This window comes from Chelon labrosus (genome assembly GCF_963514085.1).
Source record: "Chelon labrosus genome assembly, chromosome: 14".
In the NCBI taxonomy this organism is placed as follows: Eukaryota; Metazoa; Chordata; class Actinopteri; order Mugiliformes; family Mugilidae; genus Chelon; species Chelon labrosus.
In genome coordinates, this window is record NC_140347.1 from 7653072 (window position 1) to 7672540 (window position 19469).

At 42.2% G+C, this 19469-nt stretch overlaps 1 protein-coding gene across 2 annotated transcripts in view; it reads left to right on the top strand.

Moving 5' to 3' along the window:
- The first annotated feature begins 3344 nt into the window (after positions 1-3344).
- Positions 3345-19469, top strand: part of clvs2 (clavesin 2) — a 38697-nt gene continuing 22572 nt past the window's right edge. For both annotated transcript variants that reach the window (XR_014699458.1, XM_084560730.1), the window contains exons 1-2: positions 3345-3802; positions 7980-8154. Coding sequence is in view for 1 of the 2 variants with exons in the window: in XM_084560730.1 (XP_084416856.1) it covers positions 3414-3802; positions 7980-8154 (564 nt within the window). In the remaining variant the exon portion in view is untranslated. The remainder of the gene's footprint in view (positions 3803-7979; positions 8155-19469) is intronic.

The window sequence follows — 19469 nt, forward strand, 5'->3', positions numbered from 1 at the left end:
TCTTAAATGTGTGTGCACAGTTGTTTGTCTCTGCTGTAGACTTGGAGAACCGGTCCAGGGTGCACCCCACCTCTGGTCCTCTGCAGGCTGGGATAGGCCGCAGACCTGATCCTCTAGAGGAGAAGAAGAGGTTGTAGATAATAGATGGATGGATGGACGTCAAGGAGTCCTTGTGCAGATTTCTCTGGCAGCAGCAGAGGCGAGCGCTCGGTGACACAGTCAAGCAGCAGAGAGCTAAGCGGGCAGACACAATAGAAATTAATTCAGCGTGTTAAAGAGCAGCTGCCTGGTCACCACTGAGCAGGTGTCGCCTCCTCCCCCCCTTCCTCCACCCCTTCCCCTCTCCATATTCGCCCGTTCATTCAGAAGCTGTTGCTCAGCATCTCAGTGGTAGAATTGCATCGTGAAGCGAAATATGAAAAGAAATATTCATCCAGACTCAGGCATCACGTCACACGCCAGATGTTAATTTAAATAAATGCTCTTGAGATTTAATGGAGGCCTTCTTATAAACATTTCTGCAACAAATAAATCTGCACATTTTTACCTGAGATGGTGGAAAATAGAAAACAAGAAAAACAATCAGGAAAGAGAGACCCAGACCAGCAGAGATTGATTTTTTTCTGCTCTCAGAGCTCACGCTGCTGCTTTGTGCTCTGATTCCAGTATTGACAACTCATGTCTAATGTTTTTACTCTTAACCAAGAGTTATTCTTTTCCTCAAGCTCATGACAAGCCCAGAAGCACAACTCTTAACAACGTCAGTATTTGAAGATTTTTAAGTCAATATACTTTTATATAATTTTATATTGGACGTGTTTTAAGCATAGACTCTATATAAATATGGACTACAAGTTTGGCCCAAGTTCCGCCCACTAACATTTAAGGGGTGGAGCTTATGACCTATACTGCAGCCAGCCACCAGGGGGAGCTCTACTTGCTTTGGCTTCACTTTAGAGGAGCTGTTTCGCCGCCCATCTTCATACAGTCTATGGTTTAGACTCATTTACTTTTCTGCAAATTTGGGGAATTTTAAGATGAGTTTGCACTCAACAGTTCTACAGACATGAGAGATGAGGAGGAGTTAAAAGTGTCTTGTTTTCGGGTCAAACTTGTGAAATAATACTGAAATATGATGAAATGGTTTTCTAACATACCATCTCATTCTAAGTGTGTCTGCCCAGTATTGACTTCTAATCGTTAATTATTTCTGCCTGGACCAGAACCCAGACCAACTTCAACCACCTACAAATGTTTTCAGTGGTGGAAAGTTGGTCTGGAGTCTCTCCGTTGGGAACTGATTACGCCCCAGCAAAGATGTGCAGGGTCAGTCGGATCGTTGAAATAGCTGCCCTTCAGAGAAGCGAGCTGTTGTTAGAGATATTGACGGGGGGAAAAAACAACTTTAAAGGATCATTCACAGCAAACTGCTTAATATTGCATACTTTGTTACTATACTGTTTCTGTCTGGGTAGGAAGACGCCTCATAATGAAATCCCTGCTCATGTTCAGTGCTCGTCTTTATCCCATTAACAATAACACACCTGATCATCTTTTCTGCTTTTCTCTCATGTATCATGCATCACCTCCTCTGTCTCCTCCTCGTCTCTCCTCTCACATGTTTCCGTCTCTACCCGGCCCGGCCTCAAGGATAAAGGTTATTTCCCCGGAAAGCGTCTCGAGACAACGTGGATCGAGCTGAATGAACAGAAAACATCGCTGACGGGAGGAGATTCTGGCAGCAGTTTTCTTTTTGCCCAAGTTGCATCTTCCGACCTTTGGATTCCTTTAACCCCTAGCGTCTCAAGAAAATGTGCAACAGAAATGATAAACGTGTAGAGTCTGGAGCGAAGGATCATTGTGATGCTTAGTCAGTATTCCTTTAACTACAGATTGAAATACCGTGAACAAAAAAGGAAAAACTGTTTTCTATTTCCTAGCGTCTTATCATCTAATCAGTAGGTCCTCTAAAATGTTGACAGCATAATTTAGGAGCAGAAAACCTGCAGACATACAGATCTTCAAGGCAAAATGTGGGAAGAAAGGGTTGATGCAGAGCCCCCTGATGTTGCCTCAGGGCTTTAAAGCCCAGAGTCCACCCCCATCTACAGGTTCTCACCCTTTTGTCCCCTGAACTCTCCTCTCTCTCCTCCCCCCTCCATCCTTTCTCCACCCAGACTCCCTTTCACTTTTCCATCTTGTTTCTTTTTAACCACCTTGCACCTCCAAACCCTTTTTTTTCAATTATTATTATTTAATCTGTTGCCTTTTCATCTCCACCCACTCCTCCCTCCCCATCTCTACCCAATACTGTCGGTGCTGTGGTGTCCGTGCACCGACCAGAGCTCTTGTTGTCAGTCAACAGCAGCAGCGGGAGGAGCGGAGGACGGTAATCCCCCCCCACCCCCACCCTCCCACCGTTCCCTCCCCACCCAACATCCAACCCAGCAGCCCTCAACCGACTCACCCCACCCCTTTCCAAAACCCAGAAACCAAGGAGGCAAGGAGGGAGGAGGAACAAAACCTCGCGGGACACCTGTGCTGCTGCCCCCATCCATCCATCCTTCCATCCACCCTGGGCTTTGTGAAACGCATCATTCAAGACTCCGCGCCCTAGAATTTGTGTTATGGTGCTGAAGCTGAGGGATGACTGAGGCGGAGACAAGCGGCTGAATCTGAGCCTCGATTGACGGAGCCGACGGCGGCGCCACCAGTAGCAGCAGCACCACCACCACCACCAGCAGCAGCAGCAGCAGCAGGAGTCAGTCGGCGGATGGAGACGCGTTGCGAAGACGGAGGGATGCTGATGATGCCGATGATGATATAGCAGGTGCTGCAGGGGTCGTGCCGCATTGCCTGGCCGCCGCCAGCGACGCCGGGGAGACGGTGATGCTGCTGTCGTCGTCATTGTGCCACGGAGTGCGAGAGAAAGAGAGGAGAGGCTCTGACATGGAGGGAACAAGCGGCTGTCTGTCGGCTCTGAGCTCGGGCCGCCCGGATCAGCAGGTTGGATGTGTCGCCTGAAGCCCGAAGGGGATCTGATTCCTGATATACGTGGTGGGGAAATAATTTAAAATAGAATCGGATAAAGTTGAATTCTTTGGAGGCGGAATTGAGATGTTTCCGTGCGTAAAAGTGAATGGCCCATATGTTGATAATGCACAACAGGAGCATCATAGCAGCAGCAGCAGCAGCGTCTGTGCCAGTTCAGGGTGGATTACGTCTACAGAGCAGCAGGCCTCCATCTGAAGTCAGCTGCTGATCTGATAAAAACCAACAGTCCAGTTCTCTTCACCCTGTTGCTGCCGCCAGAGGCAACAATCTACTCCGTTGTTTCACTGAAAGGCTGGTGAGCCCCTCTGTTCTCCCCCTGCTACCCACCACCTGTGTGGAGGGAAAGCTGTTTGCAAAAGATGACTCACTTACAGGCTGGCCTCTCTCCAGAGACCCTGGAGAAGGCCAAGGTGGAGCTGAAGGAGAACCCCGAGACTTTGCACCAGGACATCCAGGAGGTGCGGGACATGATCATCACCCGGCCGGACATCGGTTTCCTCAGGACAGACGACGCGTTCATCCTCAGATTCCTCCGGGCGAGGAAGTTCAACCACTTCGAGGCGTTCCGGCTGCTGGCCCAGTACTTTGAGTACAGGCAGCAGAACCTGGACATGTTCAAGAACCTGAAGGCCACCGACCCGGGCATCAAGCAGGCCCTGAAGGATGGGTTCCCCGGCGTGCTCTCCAACCTAGACAGATATGGCAGGAAAATACTGGTTCTGTTCGCGGCCAACTGGGACCAGAGCAGGTAATACAGAGGCAGAGGGCTGGAGGAGGTGGGTGGGTATGCATGGTCTGTGTATACAGAGAATAAAGGGTGTTTTAAATTCCTTATAAACTAAATGGACTCTGGTTTATGGAGCTGTCCGTTCAGCACCACATGCTCATCAGAAAACTACTAGAAATATCAGTAAACCACCTCATCTTTCATCTTTAACAGCTAATATGGAGGTGTTAATAACGTAACCACAAACACAACATGTCCAAATGTATGTGGACGTCTAAACCTGTTACCTACATGTGACTGATGATCTCCTGGCTCCAGGGATTTGATCCTATTAAACCAACATTAGTGAGCCAGCCATCAAACTGCCATCGTGTAGATACAAGAAAGAGTCGTCCTCAAAATGTCCTCAACTAAGTTCTAAGACAGACCTTTATGCCAAAGGGTTTTCAGCGTGTGACGTAGTGTTAAAGGGGAACTACTGTTTCTTACAACCTGGACCTTATTTCTGGCATAAAATACAATCGTTTACTCACCCATATAACTTTTGTGTAATTTGCAGTCATTCGGGAGATATTTAGATCCACATATATCCATATAGTGGGAGTGACTGGGGCACCAAAATGCAGCCTCTAAATAACGCATTATCTGCCGCGAAACTTGTTCATTTCATCAATATTTTGTTATTGTACGCTGGTGCTATTCCCTGTTGAGTCCGGAGTTACCTGTTATCATCATCTGGCGTCTGTAGATTGACCTAAACAAAATATTGGTGAAATGAACGAGCTTCGAGGCAGCTAATATGTTATTTAGAGGCTGCGATTCGGTGCCCCAGTCACTCCCATTATATGGATATACGCGGATCTAAATATGTCCCGAACGACTGCAAATTACACAAAAGTTATGGGGGTGAGTAAATGATCATATTTTATGGCAGAAATAAGGTCCAGGTTGTAAAAAATAGTAGTTCCCCGTTAAGAGGAATATCCCAAATCACTAAAAAACCCAGACCTGAAGCGAGCCAACAGGAGTACAGGAGACAATTTCTCCTCATACTTTTGAACGTAAAGTGTTCAGTGCACTTCCTGTTCAGGCTGTAACGGCTCTCGGGCCAACACTTTAGTCCAGACTGAAACAGCTCCACAAGAATTAAGATACTGGAAATTTGTGCAGGTGTTCATGGGACCCATTTTTAGGTTCCCTCAGAGTCATTTTATAACATTTATGACACTAAAAAACTCCCAATTCATTCAGAAGTCGTTATTAAATGGTAAATTTTACTGTTGGATTTTACTGCTGAAATATGCAGTTTTAAGCTTGTTTGTGAAATTTATGATAGGCAGGCAGTTTGTTTTAATACTTGTTTTTTAACCAGAAGATGAATCCTCCAGACTTTGCATGGATGATTGTCAAAAGTCAGCAGTTTTACTTCATTTACAGTTGATTTTCACTTCAGTTTAAATGTGCAAAGAAACACTGGGTGAATTGTCCAACGGGTTTTGACCTGATAGCTGACATATTTCACTTTATCTGCATGTCAGCCGTATGCCTCTATACAGTGATGGGTTGGTTAGTAGGGTCCTGTTAAATTCCTGCAGAACTCCAACATTCTCACGGTTTGTGATCAGCGCTTTAATTTCAACGCCGTTGACTGAAATCGGACTCCACTCAGCTTTGGTTACGAGTAGAGTTGAGTCCTAATTAAATGTTTGCATCCTGCTGTGATAAACGTGAATTATGCTAAACATTAGCATGTTAGCGTGCTCAAAGATACTGGCTGCAGACCTTTAGTCTCCGATTGTATTTGCTGAAACTGAAGATGTTTCATCCAAGTGGCGTTTTTCCGCTGTAAGAGACTGGTCTGGAGTTGGCGTACAGTTAGGAACATATGTGGGTGTTAGCCGCCTGAAGCTCACATGACTCTTAACTGCAGTCTCTTAAAAATACTTGCCTCATTAGAGTACCATTCATTGGGGGAGGAGAACAGGGTCACAAACAAATTCCTCCAATTACAGGTGAGTATGTGGCCGTTATAGACCTTAGTCGTGGGAGTTTCAGGTGGACACCACCCACAGATGTTCCCAAAAAAAACCCAACTCACCACCAGTCTTGCAGAACTAAAGTAGAAACTTCCTATGAGTCTGTAAAATGCACCATCAACCTTCCTTCTTTCCTCAAAGGCCCACGGTGCAACAACTTAAACCTAAAATGTACAAATCTGAGATTAAATAAAATAAAAACATAAAAAGACATAATCAAAGGCTTTTCTCTCCTCTTCCTACTTTCCTTATTCAGTAAATCTTACGTCCACCAGACTATAAACTACAGGTTATAACTAGAAACTGTTGCTCATTGAGTTTTAAAATACAGGTTTTGTGTGAGCCTGTTTGGTTTTCCTTGGGTTTCCTGTTTTTTTTTTTTTACTTCCAGTTTTTTTCCCCTCTTTTGATTTCTGGATTGGTTTCTCCTTGTATGCTCCGCCCCTCATTGGTCTCACCTGTCTCCTGTTATTCCATCAGCCGATGTGTGTGAGTCTATATATTAACCCGCCTTTCTCTTTGCTCTTGGTCAAGTCGTCTGTGCTGTTCCCTCTTTGGATTTTTCCATGCGGTTCGTCCTCGGTTTTTGGTCTTCACCCGTTTCTTCTGGTTTTGAGTGTTTGGGGTGTCCCTGCTGTCCCCACTGCGCCTTACGTTCTGGTTGTTGAGTTTTTATTAAACTCATTTTGTTGCCTCCTCCTTAGCGTCTTGCATTCTCGGTCCTCCCTCCCCATTGCTGCCATACGTGATAGATTCAGTGTCTAAAATGAAGAGAATCCTGGTTACTTATTATGTTCATAATTATCTTCCTAACGTTTATCCTTTTAAACACCGCATCAGTCATTTATGAGGGATCATTCTGCAGACGGTCTTCTTCCTTATCGTCTGACTGGAGATCAACCGTCGGGTCGCTCTTTCTTCAAATACTCGCGAGCTCTGGGATCTGATAAATGTCTGCAGACTGCTCGGTGTCTGGGTCATGGTTAAAGCTGAGGCCGAATGAACAGAGCTGGGACATGATTCTGTTTGGCTTTAGTTTGTTTAACCGAGAGTTTGAAGAAACGTCACAGAGTCTGAGTAAACCGCGGAGATGAGAGAAACCTTAATGGAGATATCTAGATGTATCATTGTCTCCTGATAATGTGGATTAATACAATCGGTTTATCTTAACACATGATAGGAAGGAGGTGTATATATTCTGTTTTGTATCAGTTTAAATCCCCCAAAAAAGGAATAAATGTCAAATTCAGATTAGTTGTTGAACATTCTCGCACCAGCAAGTGAATTTGCTGCAGCTGAATACGTTGGAGAAGCTCTTTAACTGTTTAACAATGAGTTTAATTCAGATACTGTGAAGCTGATAGATGTATAATAACTCTGATCTGCTTCGGGTTTTAAAATGTATTGTGCGTATGATTTCTCCTTTTTGAACACCAATGAATCTGTGAAATATGTCCAGCGGTTTCACGTTATGCTCGTTTTTCTACGAGCATAACATCTTCTTAGAAATAAGAGGAAAAAAAGGGTATTTATTATTTGAAAACATTTAAAAATCCATGACCTTTCAGTGGGACAGTGATGTATCCAGGGCATCAGCTGGGTGTGAACCCACGTGGAGCCGCTGAGGCAGTAAACCATATGACTGGTAGCACCAGGGAGCTCATGGCCACCACTGATTTTAACCTTAACCATGCCAAATACATCAAGGAAGAAGCATTTTTAGGTTCCCCACAGCTGTTTTATAACATTTATGACACCAAAAACCTCCAAATTAATTCAGAAATTCTTATTAAATGTTAAATTCTACTATAGGATTAGCTAAAATATATAATTTTTAGCTGTGAGATTTATGAAATGAATGCAGTTTATGATCTTTATCTTGGGCTGATGCTGCTGATTGTTCCCTTCAGGGAGTCTTTTTGATTTTTTTTTATAATTGTTTAGTCTATAAAAGTTTCTCAAAACATGAATTATGTCTTCAAGAAGTCTGGTGTGTCCTCTTTAAAATCAAAGGAAACCCTAAACATATTGACATAATGCATCGAATCGTCTCGAATGTTTGACCCATTTGCTTAAAAACTGACCTAAACTGATTATTTGTGCTCCTCCACAGCTGTTGATTCATGTATATATAACAAAAATCCTGTTCTGTTTTCTCTCAGATACACGTTTGTGGACATACTGAGGGCCATCTTGCTCTCGCTGGAGTCCATGATAGAAGACCCCGAGCTGCAGGTCAACGGCTTCATCCTCATCATCGACTGGAGTAACTTCACCTTCAAGCAGGCATCCAAGCTGACTCCCAGCATGCTGCGGCTGGCCATCGAGGGCCTGCAGGTAAGGAGGCTTGCTGGTGTTGCGGCGGCTGGTCACGTGTTGGCCATGCAAAGTTGTCTTGTCTGCTTCAGTGAGGATTTCCATTCTGTCATTTGGAGGGCTTATTGAGCTCCATTCATTTACATTTCACACACAGTGCATTACCGCTGAATGTGTTAAGAGTTTAAAAGAGATTAATTTATTAAAGCTTCAATGACAGTAACTGATTGGACGATCAACAATGTTAACAAGAAAATTGACAAAATTGTAAAACTATTGCTCTCTGTAGCCTCTAAAATGTACGTTTTTGATAGTTCTGTCAAAATTCTTTTTGAAGCCGCAATGTTTTTTTAAATTCTGTTAATGTCGTACTTTATTTAAACACTGTGGAAAGCAAGCGGACTCTAAAGTGCGAACGTGGTAAATAATCTTACCCTGCAGAGGGCAGCGGTACGCCCTGTAAAAACTGCTGAAAATTCCAAAAAGAAGCAGAAGAAGAATACCCTGGCATACCCACTACACTAGCACTACATTTGGATTTCATTATGGGGCGTGTTTCAGCTGATAATCAGAAAGAAATATGTGATGCTAAACAATTAAGGCTTTCTTTATGAATGCCTTAACCGCTGCGAATTGTTTGTCCTTTAAAGTTATTTTCGCTGTCAATATCTTTCACATCAGATGCAATACTGGACTCTAAACAGCTCGCAGCCATTTTATTGTTAACTAATTCAACTCCACGGCGCTCAGATGATGTCTATGACTACTGTTACTCTTCTGTCCATGACCGCGTGAAAGCCCCGATCGATTCAAACGGCTCAGGAGATCTTTGTTGGAGGATAATCAGTTTGCGAAACGAAGAGACTCCGGGTCAGTTTTTCGTCACAAAACATTTGTACCCGGGGAAGTTGGTCTGGCTTCCAGGCTTATGAAGAAGTAGGCAAGCAGAAAATGGATAAGGAAAGCAGTTACTGTCGATGTGAAGGGAGTTACCAGTTCAAGCTCTCAGCTGAGATTCTTGGTACATTTAGAACAGATTTTCTGCAGTTAAGTTATGTTTACGCCCTTTAAATATAAGAAAATAATACAATTAATAGCGATCCAAAAAGGTTTCAAAAAGGCAACTGCACTTGTAGAGTTTTTTTTTTTTTTTTTGAGAAGACGTTTCGCCACTCATCCGAGTAGCTTCTTCAGTTCTAGGGGACTGGTGGTGGAAAGTTTGAGGGCCTCAAACTGCTGATCTGTCAATGAATTGAAATAGAGCTGACAGGTTCGTCACTATAACAGGGTAATTGTTAGCTGTTGCATCCTTATCTAAACATCTAAGAAACTTGCAGTCTCGTCCTTCAGCAAAGCTCTTTTGTGTGTTCTTTTGTGTCCATTCAGAGCTGAAGGAAAAATCTTTACAACCGAACAAACCTCCAGCTCTCCTTCCATCCCTCTCCCTTTCGGCTCCTCTTAAGAACAAGTCAAGCGCTGCGTTAAAGCTTGTTTAAAGAGTAAAAAAAAGAAAGAAAAAAAGTGGAATAACGACACTTCCATCTGGATTACACTCTGCGGGGTGGTTCGGTTTCTCAAGCTGGTTTTCGCTGGTTGTCAGTTTTAGTTCCGGCCTTTTACAATGCGAAGCGTTCCAGCTGTTCTCATGTAAACAGAGACGTGAAGAGATTTGCGTTCTTGTCTGCAGGATTTTTCATGGCATGACAACGGCATTAGTCTCCCCTGTCATTGGGACACCTTTAACGTCATTACTGAAATGAGTTACTGGAGCGAAGGCTCACGGCGGGCTGCAGCAGAGTGTTACAGCTGTCCTCTGGTGAGCAGCCAAACCCAGGAGGAAATGTCCCGCCAGTTATTTTTTGTGTGTGGTCTTGTTTTTATTAAGTTGTGGGGCCCAAATAATGACATTGTGGCTCAAAGTTGTGCTTGCAGGGCAGTTTTTTTCTCATTATTGATTGAAAACCTCAATTTTTTTGACACCTACAACCTGTTAACACTTGGTTTTAGGGTAACGGTTAGGGTTAGTTGAGATCATTGGGGTAAGGCAACACGTCAGTGGAAAGTCCTTTCATAGATAGAAACACGAGTGTGTATGTGTGTTTAGATGGGGCAGTGTTATTGCTCTCTCAGCCACCCTGTGAATCATCTGCCAATTTGTGTTGGGCTCCATTAGTCAAACTGAGAGCTAGAGGGGAAGTGTTCCTGGAGGGGAGTGTTGAGTAAGACTCAGCGAGGTCTGACAGATTATCTGATGTGTGTTTGTGATGGATATCAAGCAGACTCTGAGGCATCCTCCTCTCAAACTTGCTCCGAGTCTGCATCCTAGAGTTATTTCTTGTAAATCTGAACCAAAAGTGACCTGAGTCCAACTTCTTATTATGGTTGTGAAGGAAGGTTTAATCAGATCATATAACCTCCACTGGAAACTGCAGCGTCTGATCCATCTGGTCATTATTGTACTGAGAGTTTTGGTTCAGTATTTAAAGGAAAACTGTCTCAGATGCTGTTTTATTAACATAAAAGCCACACATCAGTCAGCCACAATATTATGACCAGTGACAGGAGAAGTAAATGACATTGACCATCTTGTGACAATTCAATGTTCTGCTGGGAAACTTTTGGACCTGGTATTCATTGGTGTGGGTGTTACTTAGACATGTAGCACCCACCTAGACCAGACCAGGCACCCCCACCCCATAGCAATATCACTCATTGATGGCAGCAGCCATCCCCAGCAGGATGCAGCCACAAAAACATTTTAGGAACAACAACAAAAAAAAGAAAACATGAAGAACAGCACAAAGTGTTTGTGGGATGATCCACAGAGGTTACCTCCCCTCAAAGGCCCCCACATTGATAACATTTTGTTACCAGACACCACAGGACAACCTTCTGCTGGACTTTGCGCCAGGACATTGAGGTGTGTGTCTCCTGTCAGACCGTTCCCTTGTAAGATGATTATTTAAATTTTCAGTCGCTGTTTAGATTTAGTAAGATATCATTGTTGACACCAACAGTGAGTGAATGCATTTTAAGGAAGGAAACTTTATAGAAAGGGAATTACTTCATTTAGGACAAAAAAAGTCGTACTCACCTGGTTTATTTTTTGACCAGACTAAGTTTCTGTCACATTTTGTTGGCAGGTCAGGTCTGGCCTCCAGGCTTCGTCAGCTCCTCATTTTATAACCGAAACCTATTAAAATAAATATTGTACCACTAGCACAGCAGGACCCGTTCTCCACCTCCTCCACTTTCTGTAAACATTAGATTTGCTGTGTCAGCCCAAGAGTTGATGAGTTATGTCGACAAGGGAGGAAAACAAATAAGACTGAGGGAATAACTGTAGACTGAAGCCAGTGCATCACTGTGACCCGTTCATATATAACACATTTGGGACGGCTCTCCAGACACAGATTAGAGCCTGAATTATTGATGGCAGCTATTAGCCGGGCCCCGAGTTCTTCTCAACCGCTCACCCAAAAGAGGCTCGACGGAAAACCGGGGAAATAAAAGTAATAAGTTGATTTGATTGGATTTGATAAATTGCACAAAGCAATAAAATCATCAGGTACATGGTCATGAAAGAGGAAACAAACTGGTTGGTCCCCGTGGAGACTGCTAAAGTATTTTGCGTGCGCCGTAGTTTATTTTACGGTCAGTAACACATCTAACTTTTTTTTTTGCTGTGCGTCCTAAGTGTATTATTTCACCGCTGCAAGTAGTCCCTAAAAAAATAATTATTTAGGCTTTTTAATACGTGAATTATAATTTATTTGTGTCATAAGTAGAATCCAGTGGGTTTGGGGCTGGAAGATGTAGAGCAGGGATCATCAAATACATTTGTCCTTAGGCCAGAATTTTTCTCAGAACACATTGTGAGGGCCAGATGCTCTCGTAAAATAAAATAAAATAATTGTATCTTAAATAATATATTATTAATTGATACATTGATTTTCCTTCCAAATTAGTGTTATTTTTTTAGCTTTTGTCAGTGTTAACAGACTCGTATTACCTTGTACTGCCACTAGGGGGCGATTGCGATATTTTAGGCTTCATATTCATGAAGCAACGAGCAACGTCGAATTTTTTTGGCTTGTCCTCAAGAGTATGACACACTGAAGACATCGGCCATATGTATGCTCACTGTGTTCAGATCAACATACACCTGTAAATCTGCGTTCTCAAAAATAAACTCTATAAAAACGCATGAGAGGAAGTGGAGGCTTCAGAGTGGAAATGCAACGTCTCCCATTAACCTAAAGCGAGTATTTCAGTGTTGTGATTTTCTTGGTTTTACTTTATTTGTTTGCTTTAATTTGATGTAAAGAATAACATTGCTCATAACTATTTGCTGAGTGCCACACTTGCTCTTACCATGCTTTCCTCTGTTGTGTAGACAGTTGTCATTGAGACGTCGCGATTGTGCGCTATTGTTTGGCGAAAAAAGCCCAAGCAAGGACATTTGTGATAAAGGGCTGTAGATAAAATTCATGACAACTGCACTCTTTTCTTTAAATTATATCTAGGCTTAAAGTTATGCATAATTAAGTGCTAGCTTTCTGCCTCAGCTCCACCCCTTTGCCCATTTTTGAAACAAGTAGGCGGAGTCAGCCTCAGGCAAGATGGCGGCGGCCTCAGACGTCACACACGGCTTCAAAATCACTCTAGGAATCTTATGGCCGACATCACCGAAGATTTGTCTATATTTATATACAGTCACTGCAACAACCAGGCAGAAAATTAGGTGTATAAATTACATTTATTGAATTATTCATCCCCAAACATCAATTTTTATTGTTCATAATTTGTGTTTCAGCCTCTTTAAAGAGTGTCAGGTGAGAGAGGCATCTGAATAACACTGAACAGCCACAGTGAGTCGATCTGAGTTAAGTCTAAGTGTTTAAAAGCAGCTGAGTCACAAAGCCAGAGTTTCAGTTTTGATGCAGTCCGAAGCTGATTTACCCCGAAATGCATCACGCGGTTGACTTCTGCATGCACGGGCGACCTCATATCTGCCACCGCCGTTTTTTCTCTTTCAGTACGAGCTGACGAGAGTGAGATGGACAACAAAAGCGATCACAAGCGTGCAGAATATTCAATTATCCAGAGAAAGTTGTTAATAACAATCTCAAAACCTAAAAGGAGTGGCCGTGGGTTTATTCAGCCACAGCAGTTCGCTTTTAGTTCGGCTACTTTTCTAATTTAAATCGCAGTTTTCACAGTGTTTTTTGTCTTGCGTAGTTCAGTGTGTACTTCTCACACTGTTTTCTTATCAGCACAAAGGGAGACTGAATGTGTAGCTGTGACAAATCAACACTTGGTACCTTGAAATTAGTTCAGTAATCGAATTCAAATTGACGATATTATTTATCCTCCAAAAGGGGGGGAAAAAACAGCCTTTAAAGACGTGAAATTGCTGCTCAAAGTGCCTCGGTGGTGATTCAAGGTTTGTCATGGCAACCCTGACAATTTTGCGGGAATGCAAATAGCATGTAGGCCGCATGCCTTGGGATAGAGATTTGTAGCACAGTGTGATGTGCCGATCACAGCAGAAAAAGAGTCTGGATCCCTGCTGGTTCGCCCATCGAGGCTTCAGTGTTTTTCACGTCCCCGAATACTCAACTGTTTTTAATCTTAGGATTATTTTTTGGGGGCTTTTAGAATAAAATAAAGAGGGAGACAGGAAGTGTGGGCAGAGGGAGACATGGCTATGGGATAAGCATCAACAGTTTGTCCTTAGGGTCTTGCTGGCTGTTAAATCTAATTGGAATAAGTCAATCCAGTGTCACTTTGTCCATTTAGTGTGGCACTACAATAAAGCTTGAAATGGAAAGGGTTTATCCTCAGAGGATTGCAAATGTACTTGGCATTTCTTTTTTTATATCAGCTTGACTTTGGAGAAACTTAGATTAGAGATATATTAGAGTTTAGATATAGAGGAAAGATCACGGGCTTAAAACATTGGGGTTCATCCTCAGGGGACTGTGATTGTTAATGAAGAGCAAAAACAGATAATATGTGAAAGACTAAGGTGTGATATTTATAGCAGTTTGTCTATTTGGTGAACGTATAGTGTGCTGTAAATCTTTAAATAGAAGGGGTTTATCCTCTGAGGATTCCGCTTAACCTTTGGGAGAACTTGGAAATCTTAAATTGATTGTGAAGACAGAGGAATAAAAAGTTGTTGGCAGTTATGGTAGTTTGTCTATATAGTGTCCGTATGGTGTGCTGGAAATCGTGAAATAGAAAGGGTTTATCCTCTGGGGATTATGAATATTCTTGACAGTTTTCACTTGGGGAGAACTTACAAATCCTAATTGTGAAGGAATAAAATGTTATTGGCTTAAAACATTGGGATTCAACCTCAGGGAACTATGAACATTCACAGCTAGCAAGTTTAGGCGACAAAGCTTTTGACTTTGGAGAAACCTGGAGATCTTGATTTGGTTGCAGATATAGAGTAAAGAAAAGGCTTAAGTCATTGAGGTTCATCCTCAGATGAATAGCAACAACAGGTTTCTCAAAGATAAATGTGTGATGTTTATGGCAGTTTGTCTATATAGTGTCCATATAGTGTGCTGTAAATCTTGAAATAGAAGGGATTTATCCTCTGGGGGTTCCACCTAACCTTGGGGAGAACTTGGAAATCTTGATTTGATTGTGAAGATAGAGGAATAAAAGATTCAACCTCAGGGAACTATGAATATTCACGGTTGGCAAATTTCAACTAAAAACCTTTTAAAGAATATTCATAAATGGCAAGTTTAGAATACATTATGTTAAAATAAACATAATGACAGGAACACAAAGTTGGTAAAGTGAAGAGTCGCTTAATCAACTGAATGTTGATGGGACTCTCTATATTGAAGGGTTCACCCTCTTGTGATCATGAATATCCACAAATTTATTAGAAAATATGCCGAATGTCTTTTAGATTTTTAAATGTAGAGTTGCAGGGCTGCATCAAGACGTAATGAAATATCCTCTTGACAATATGAACATCTTTTTTGAACGTGTATCCAGAGGGTGCGGTTTCAGTGCTTTCTTATCCTCTACCTCCACTGCTAAGTAGGAACGTCTCTGTGTGCTCGCTGATTTATGTGAAACTCAATAAAAATGTAATAGTCACTGAGGGATGAATTCAGAACTGGTAGCTGGCACAACAGAGCGCCGTGTCCTTTACTTGAACCGTTGCTCAGCCTAGTTCTTACCTCGCGTTCCTGCTGTTTGTTTCCGCTGCAGACAAACTGAAGTTTTTCTGGGTCTCGCGGCGCACACAGCGCAGCAAACGCTTCAGTTTTGATTGACTGATTTTCCCCAGTTGTTTGAAGGAAGAAGAAAAATCCCCGTTCTACCTGCACATTTTTCACGCTCTTAGAAAAAGAGTTGCGGGGAAAACACAGGAGGTGAGAGTGAGCAAGATTCAAACCCATCAAGTCGTAATCCTGCAGGATTACAGCGTTACGCAGGGATTAAAGCTTCAAGTCTGCACAACCTCCTTTTATTTTGCGTTGTTCTTCAACAATTCTGAAAAATGCTTTTAAATAGGAAGCAATACATAAGAAAGTTAAAGAAGATAAAGTACCACTTTCAGTATTGGACCACATGGAAGACGTATTTGCAAGTTGTCAACGGTTCGGGAGTTTAAACGAACAACTTTACAGGTTATTAAGATAAAATGCACCAATAAGTTAATTTGGGATAACGTGACAGGAAGAAAAATTAATATTTTAAAGGAAAAATATTTTAAGCTGATGGATTGTTTATTTTTTATTGCACATTTCCTACGAAAGAGACCAATTAATGCCCTGAGACTGAATAAAACTATTGAATTTCACGTCCTAAATTAAATCAGACAATGTTTTTCTCTGTTTTATTATTAGAGTAGTGGTACTTTACAGCAGACTGGCTGTGGACAAAGGCAGCCTCTCGTGTTATTGCTGTGGTCATAGACGTGAATCACCTCATTAAGGTGATCCGTCACAGCCTGACCTCAGATCAACTACCTGCCACTCACGGTAATGAATGAGCCCTCCTGAATCTCTGAGGGTTAACGGTCTGTGTGTGCGTGAGTAGCTGCCAACAGTCATTTAAAGCCACCGCGTTTATCATTCGCTGTCACCTTAATGGGGCAAATGAGTTAAATTCCTAAAATCCCCCCGTCTTTTTAGCAGGATGTGGTTCTAATTTTTTTACAGGAAGCCGTTGTTTTGATTTTGTTCATCCATCTGTTTTTTTTTTGGTCGTGGTCAGACCTTTTGTGTTGCATTCAAATGCTAGTGGAGAAGTCCAACAATATACCTTTTTGTAGCATTTAGCAAAAAAAAAAGGACTTTAAACCTAAACCAACTAGCTTAGTTTTTATAGTTTAGAGTACGTCACAATAAGGCAGAGCTGCTCCTGAAAGTGAAGCAAAAGCAAGTAGAGCTCCCCCTGGTGGCTGGCTGCACTCCATGTTAGTGGACGGAACTTGAGCCAAACTAAAACACAAAATACACGTCAAGTACATTTTTTTTTTTTCAAGGATGGTTTCAGTCATTTTAGGTAGTTAGTATGATGTTGATGCACGTTCAAGTGTCAGTCTTTAGGATAGGTTTCTTTTTATTAGTTATTTGACGCTATAGAAACAGGATGTGACATCAAGTTGTCAGTCAACCGTAGAGCCGTGATAGTTGGAAAAAATAAACAGATAAAGCCAGTGTATAATCCAACATTTCCTTCTAACTGGTGGAGGTAGGGCAGAGCGTCTGGAGGAAGTGTGGGCGGGGCATTGATATCGCGGCTTCACTCTCGGACCGTACTGATCAGACTCTGGCTCCAAACTCACAATATGGTGCTGCACGTATTCCCAGGAAAACAGCGTCAGTTTGGCCAATGAGAGTAAGTGGAGACGTGTTGTCCATATTTATATACAGTCTATGTTCTCAATTCTTAGCAGAACACGAGTCTGGTAACACACCATTTTGGATTTTATGTTATGGGGCGTGTTTCAACTGATACAGAGCAAAAACTACCTCTGCCTGCAACTGGATTGTCCTCCAACCAATCAGAGCAATGAAAACTGTTGATAACGGGTTGTCCTTTAAAGTTATTTCATTCTCAGTATCATTTAAAACAGACACTATAGGGGCATCTAGTCTGCTCACGATTAGACTGGCCCGACATAATGAGTTCCCAACGAAGGGGTTCCAGACCAACTTTCCACCACAAAGAAATTGCATAAATTTGATCTCCAAAAAGCCAAGTGTAAATTCATCTAAGAATCTGAGATCATTCTGATCTTAAACTGTCCATGTCAGGACATCTTGACTTTTTCCTAAACCTCCTGCTCCTCTTCACTGTGCATGTGTTAAATGAGAAAATTAAATTAGGACTGGATGTTCTCAGAACCTGTAATGAGATAAAATACTTCATAGAAAGAAGTAGAGCCGTCTTCCTCTGTCCTCCTCCTCCTCCTCCTCGTCCCCCTGCACCCTTTGGCCTTCCCAACCCTTTTTACTTTTGTTTGTCTTTACCCTCCCCCTTCTCTTTGAGCACATCATCATCATCATCATCATCCTCCCCTTCCCCCTTATCTTCCTCCCCTCTCTCAATCCAGAGCCACTCCATCATTGTTCACAATAGACAATAGTGGCGGGGCAGTTTCTGGGACGTGTCGGCAGTCAGAGCATTCAGAGAGGAAATAATAATTTTATTTAAAAACATAAACCACGAGCCTGAAGATAATTCATCACCAGTATTCACAGAATGATCAACTCCAAACAATGATCAGTTTGTTCCTGACGTCTTCATGTTGTGTCTTCTGTCTTTGAACCTTTAAAGAAGCGTCTTCATCTTCTCCTGTTACATGCCACGCTGAGCTTCGTCTCACCCTCCTCCTCCTCCTCGTCCTCCTCCTCTTTTTCCTTCCTCCGCCCTCCCCGCCTCCCTCCTGCTTTCATCCCACCCTCGCCACGTTGCCACGGCAACATGCCGGGCCTGCCGCGCTAGCTCCTCTGCCCTCTCCTCCAGATGGGTTCGCCTTTTGTTGCGAGTGTTCGCAGAGTGTCGAGACAGAAACGCACACTTCCCCGTCTCCCCGTCCATTTATTTTTTTTTTTTGTTGGCTTTTCTTTTTTTTTTTTATACCAAAACGCTCAGAGGCAGCTGGTTGAACGTCAGCGGGTGCTGAAATAAACAGTTCAATTTTCATTAAATTGAATTGTTTTGTTTGTGTTGTTGTAGTATCTACATATCTATCTATTCAGTGAAATATTTCATCAACATCAACTAAATAGATTAGCACAAAGTTTGGTGCACATGTTCATGGTTCCCGAAATAATGATCCTAGTAAAGCTCTGAACCTTTGTCATCTTCAAGTCAAATGTTTATTTTGGTATATTTCATACTAAATCCAATTAAACTAACGACATTCCCAAGAGTCAGCATGTTAGCCCCCAGACGTAGCTTTAAGGGTTGGTTGTGTTTGACAATTTGATCCAATTTACCTTAATCTTGTAAGTGTGTGTATTGTTACTCTCTTTTATAGAGTCCGCCATTTTTGATGTTGTAATCACGTCATATTCAGTGCAATATCTCGACATCAACTAAATAGATTGGTCTTTCTTATTTATCAAGGTTTTGAAGCATCCTTGGTTATTCTTCCACAGGCGTAGCTCGTTCTGTTGCCCCCTAGTGGCGTAAAACATATTTAATGCAGCTTTAATGAACGGTCAAATCTGCTTTTGATCAATGAATGTATGATAAGTCCATTTTTTGGACACAAAATTATTCTGCTAGTTTCTGAGCGATAGTTTATTATTTTAGTGATTTATGGTGTGAAATTATCAAACGTTTTTCTCAGTTTTGTTTCATTTTTCCACAGTTTTCTAGCATTTCACACAATGAATGGTTCATCATTTGATCAGAAAAAAATGTAGCATAATAATTTGTCATAAATTAGTTAAATGTTTGTCCCATTTACATTATGTATAGACTCGTCCATGTTAGTTTTTTTTTTTGTTGTTGTTATTTGCCTTCATCCATTATCCATTATTCATTTTTCCTTCAGTAGCCGTGTGTTTGCCCCCCTCCGTGTGGAGCCTGGACAGCTGCAGATATTTAGACCACATTAACATATACAGTAGTGTACAGTTCCAGTTAGCGAGCTCCCGGAGGATTTACTTTGCATTTGCATTGTTGTGTAACGTGCACACCCCTCCAGAATAACCGGGACTCCTGAGGAAACTGTGCCAACAATGGCTGCACAGAGCTGAATACTGATATTGTTTATTCTTTAATCGCTTGTAAAATATCACTCCACTGATAAAAGGAAGACGTCTACTGGAACATTAATC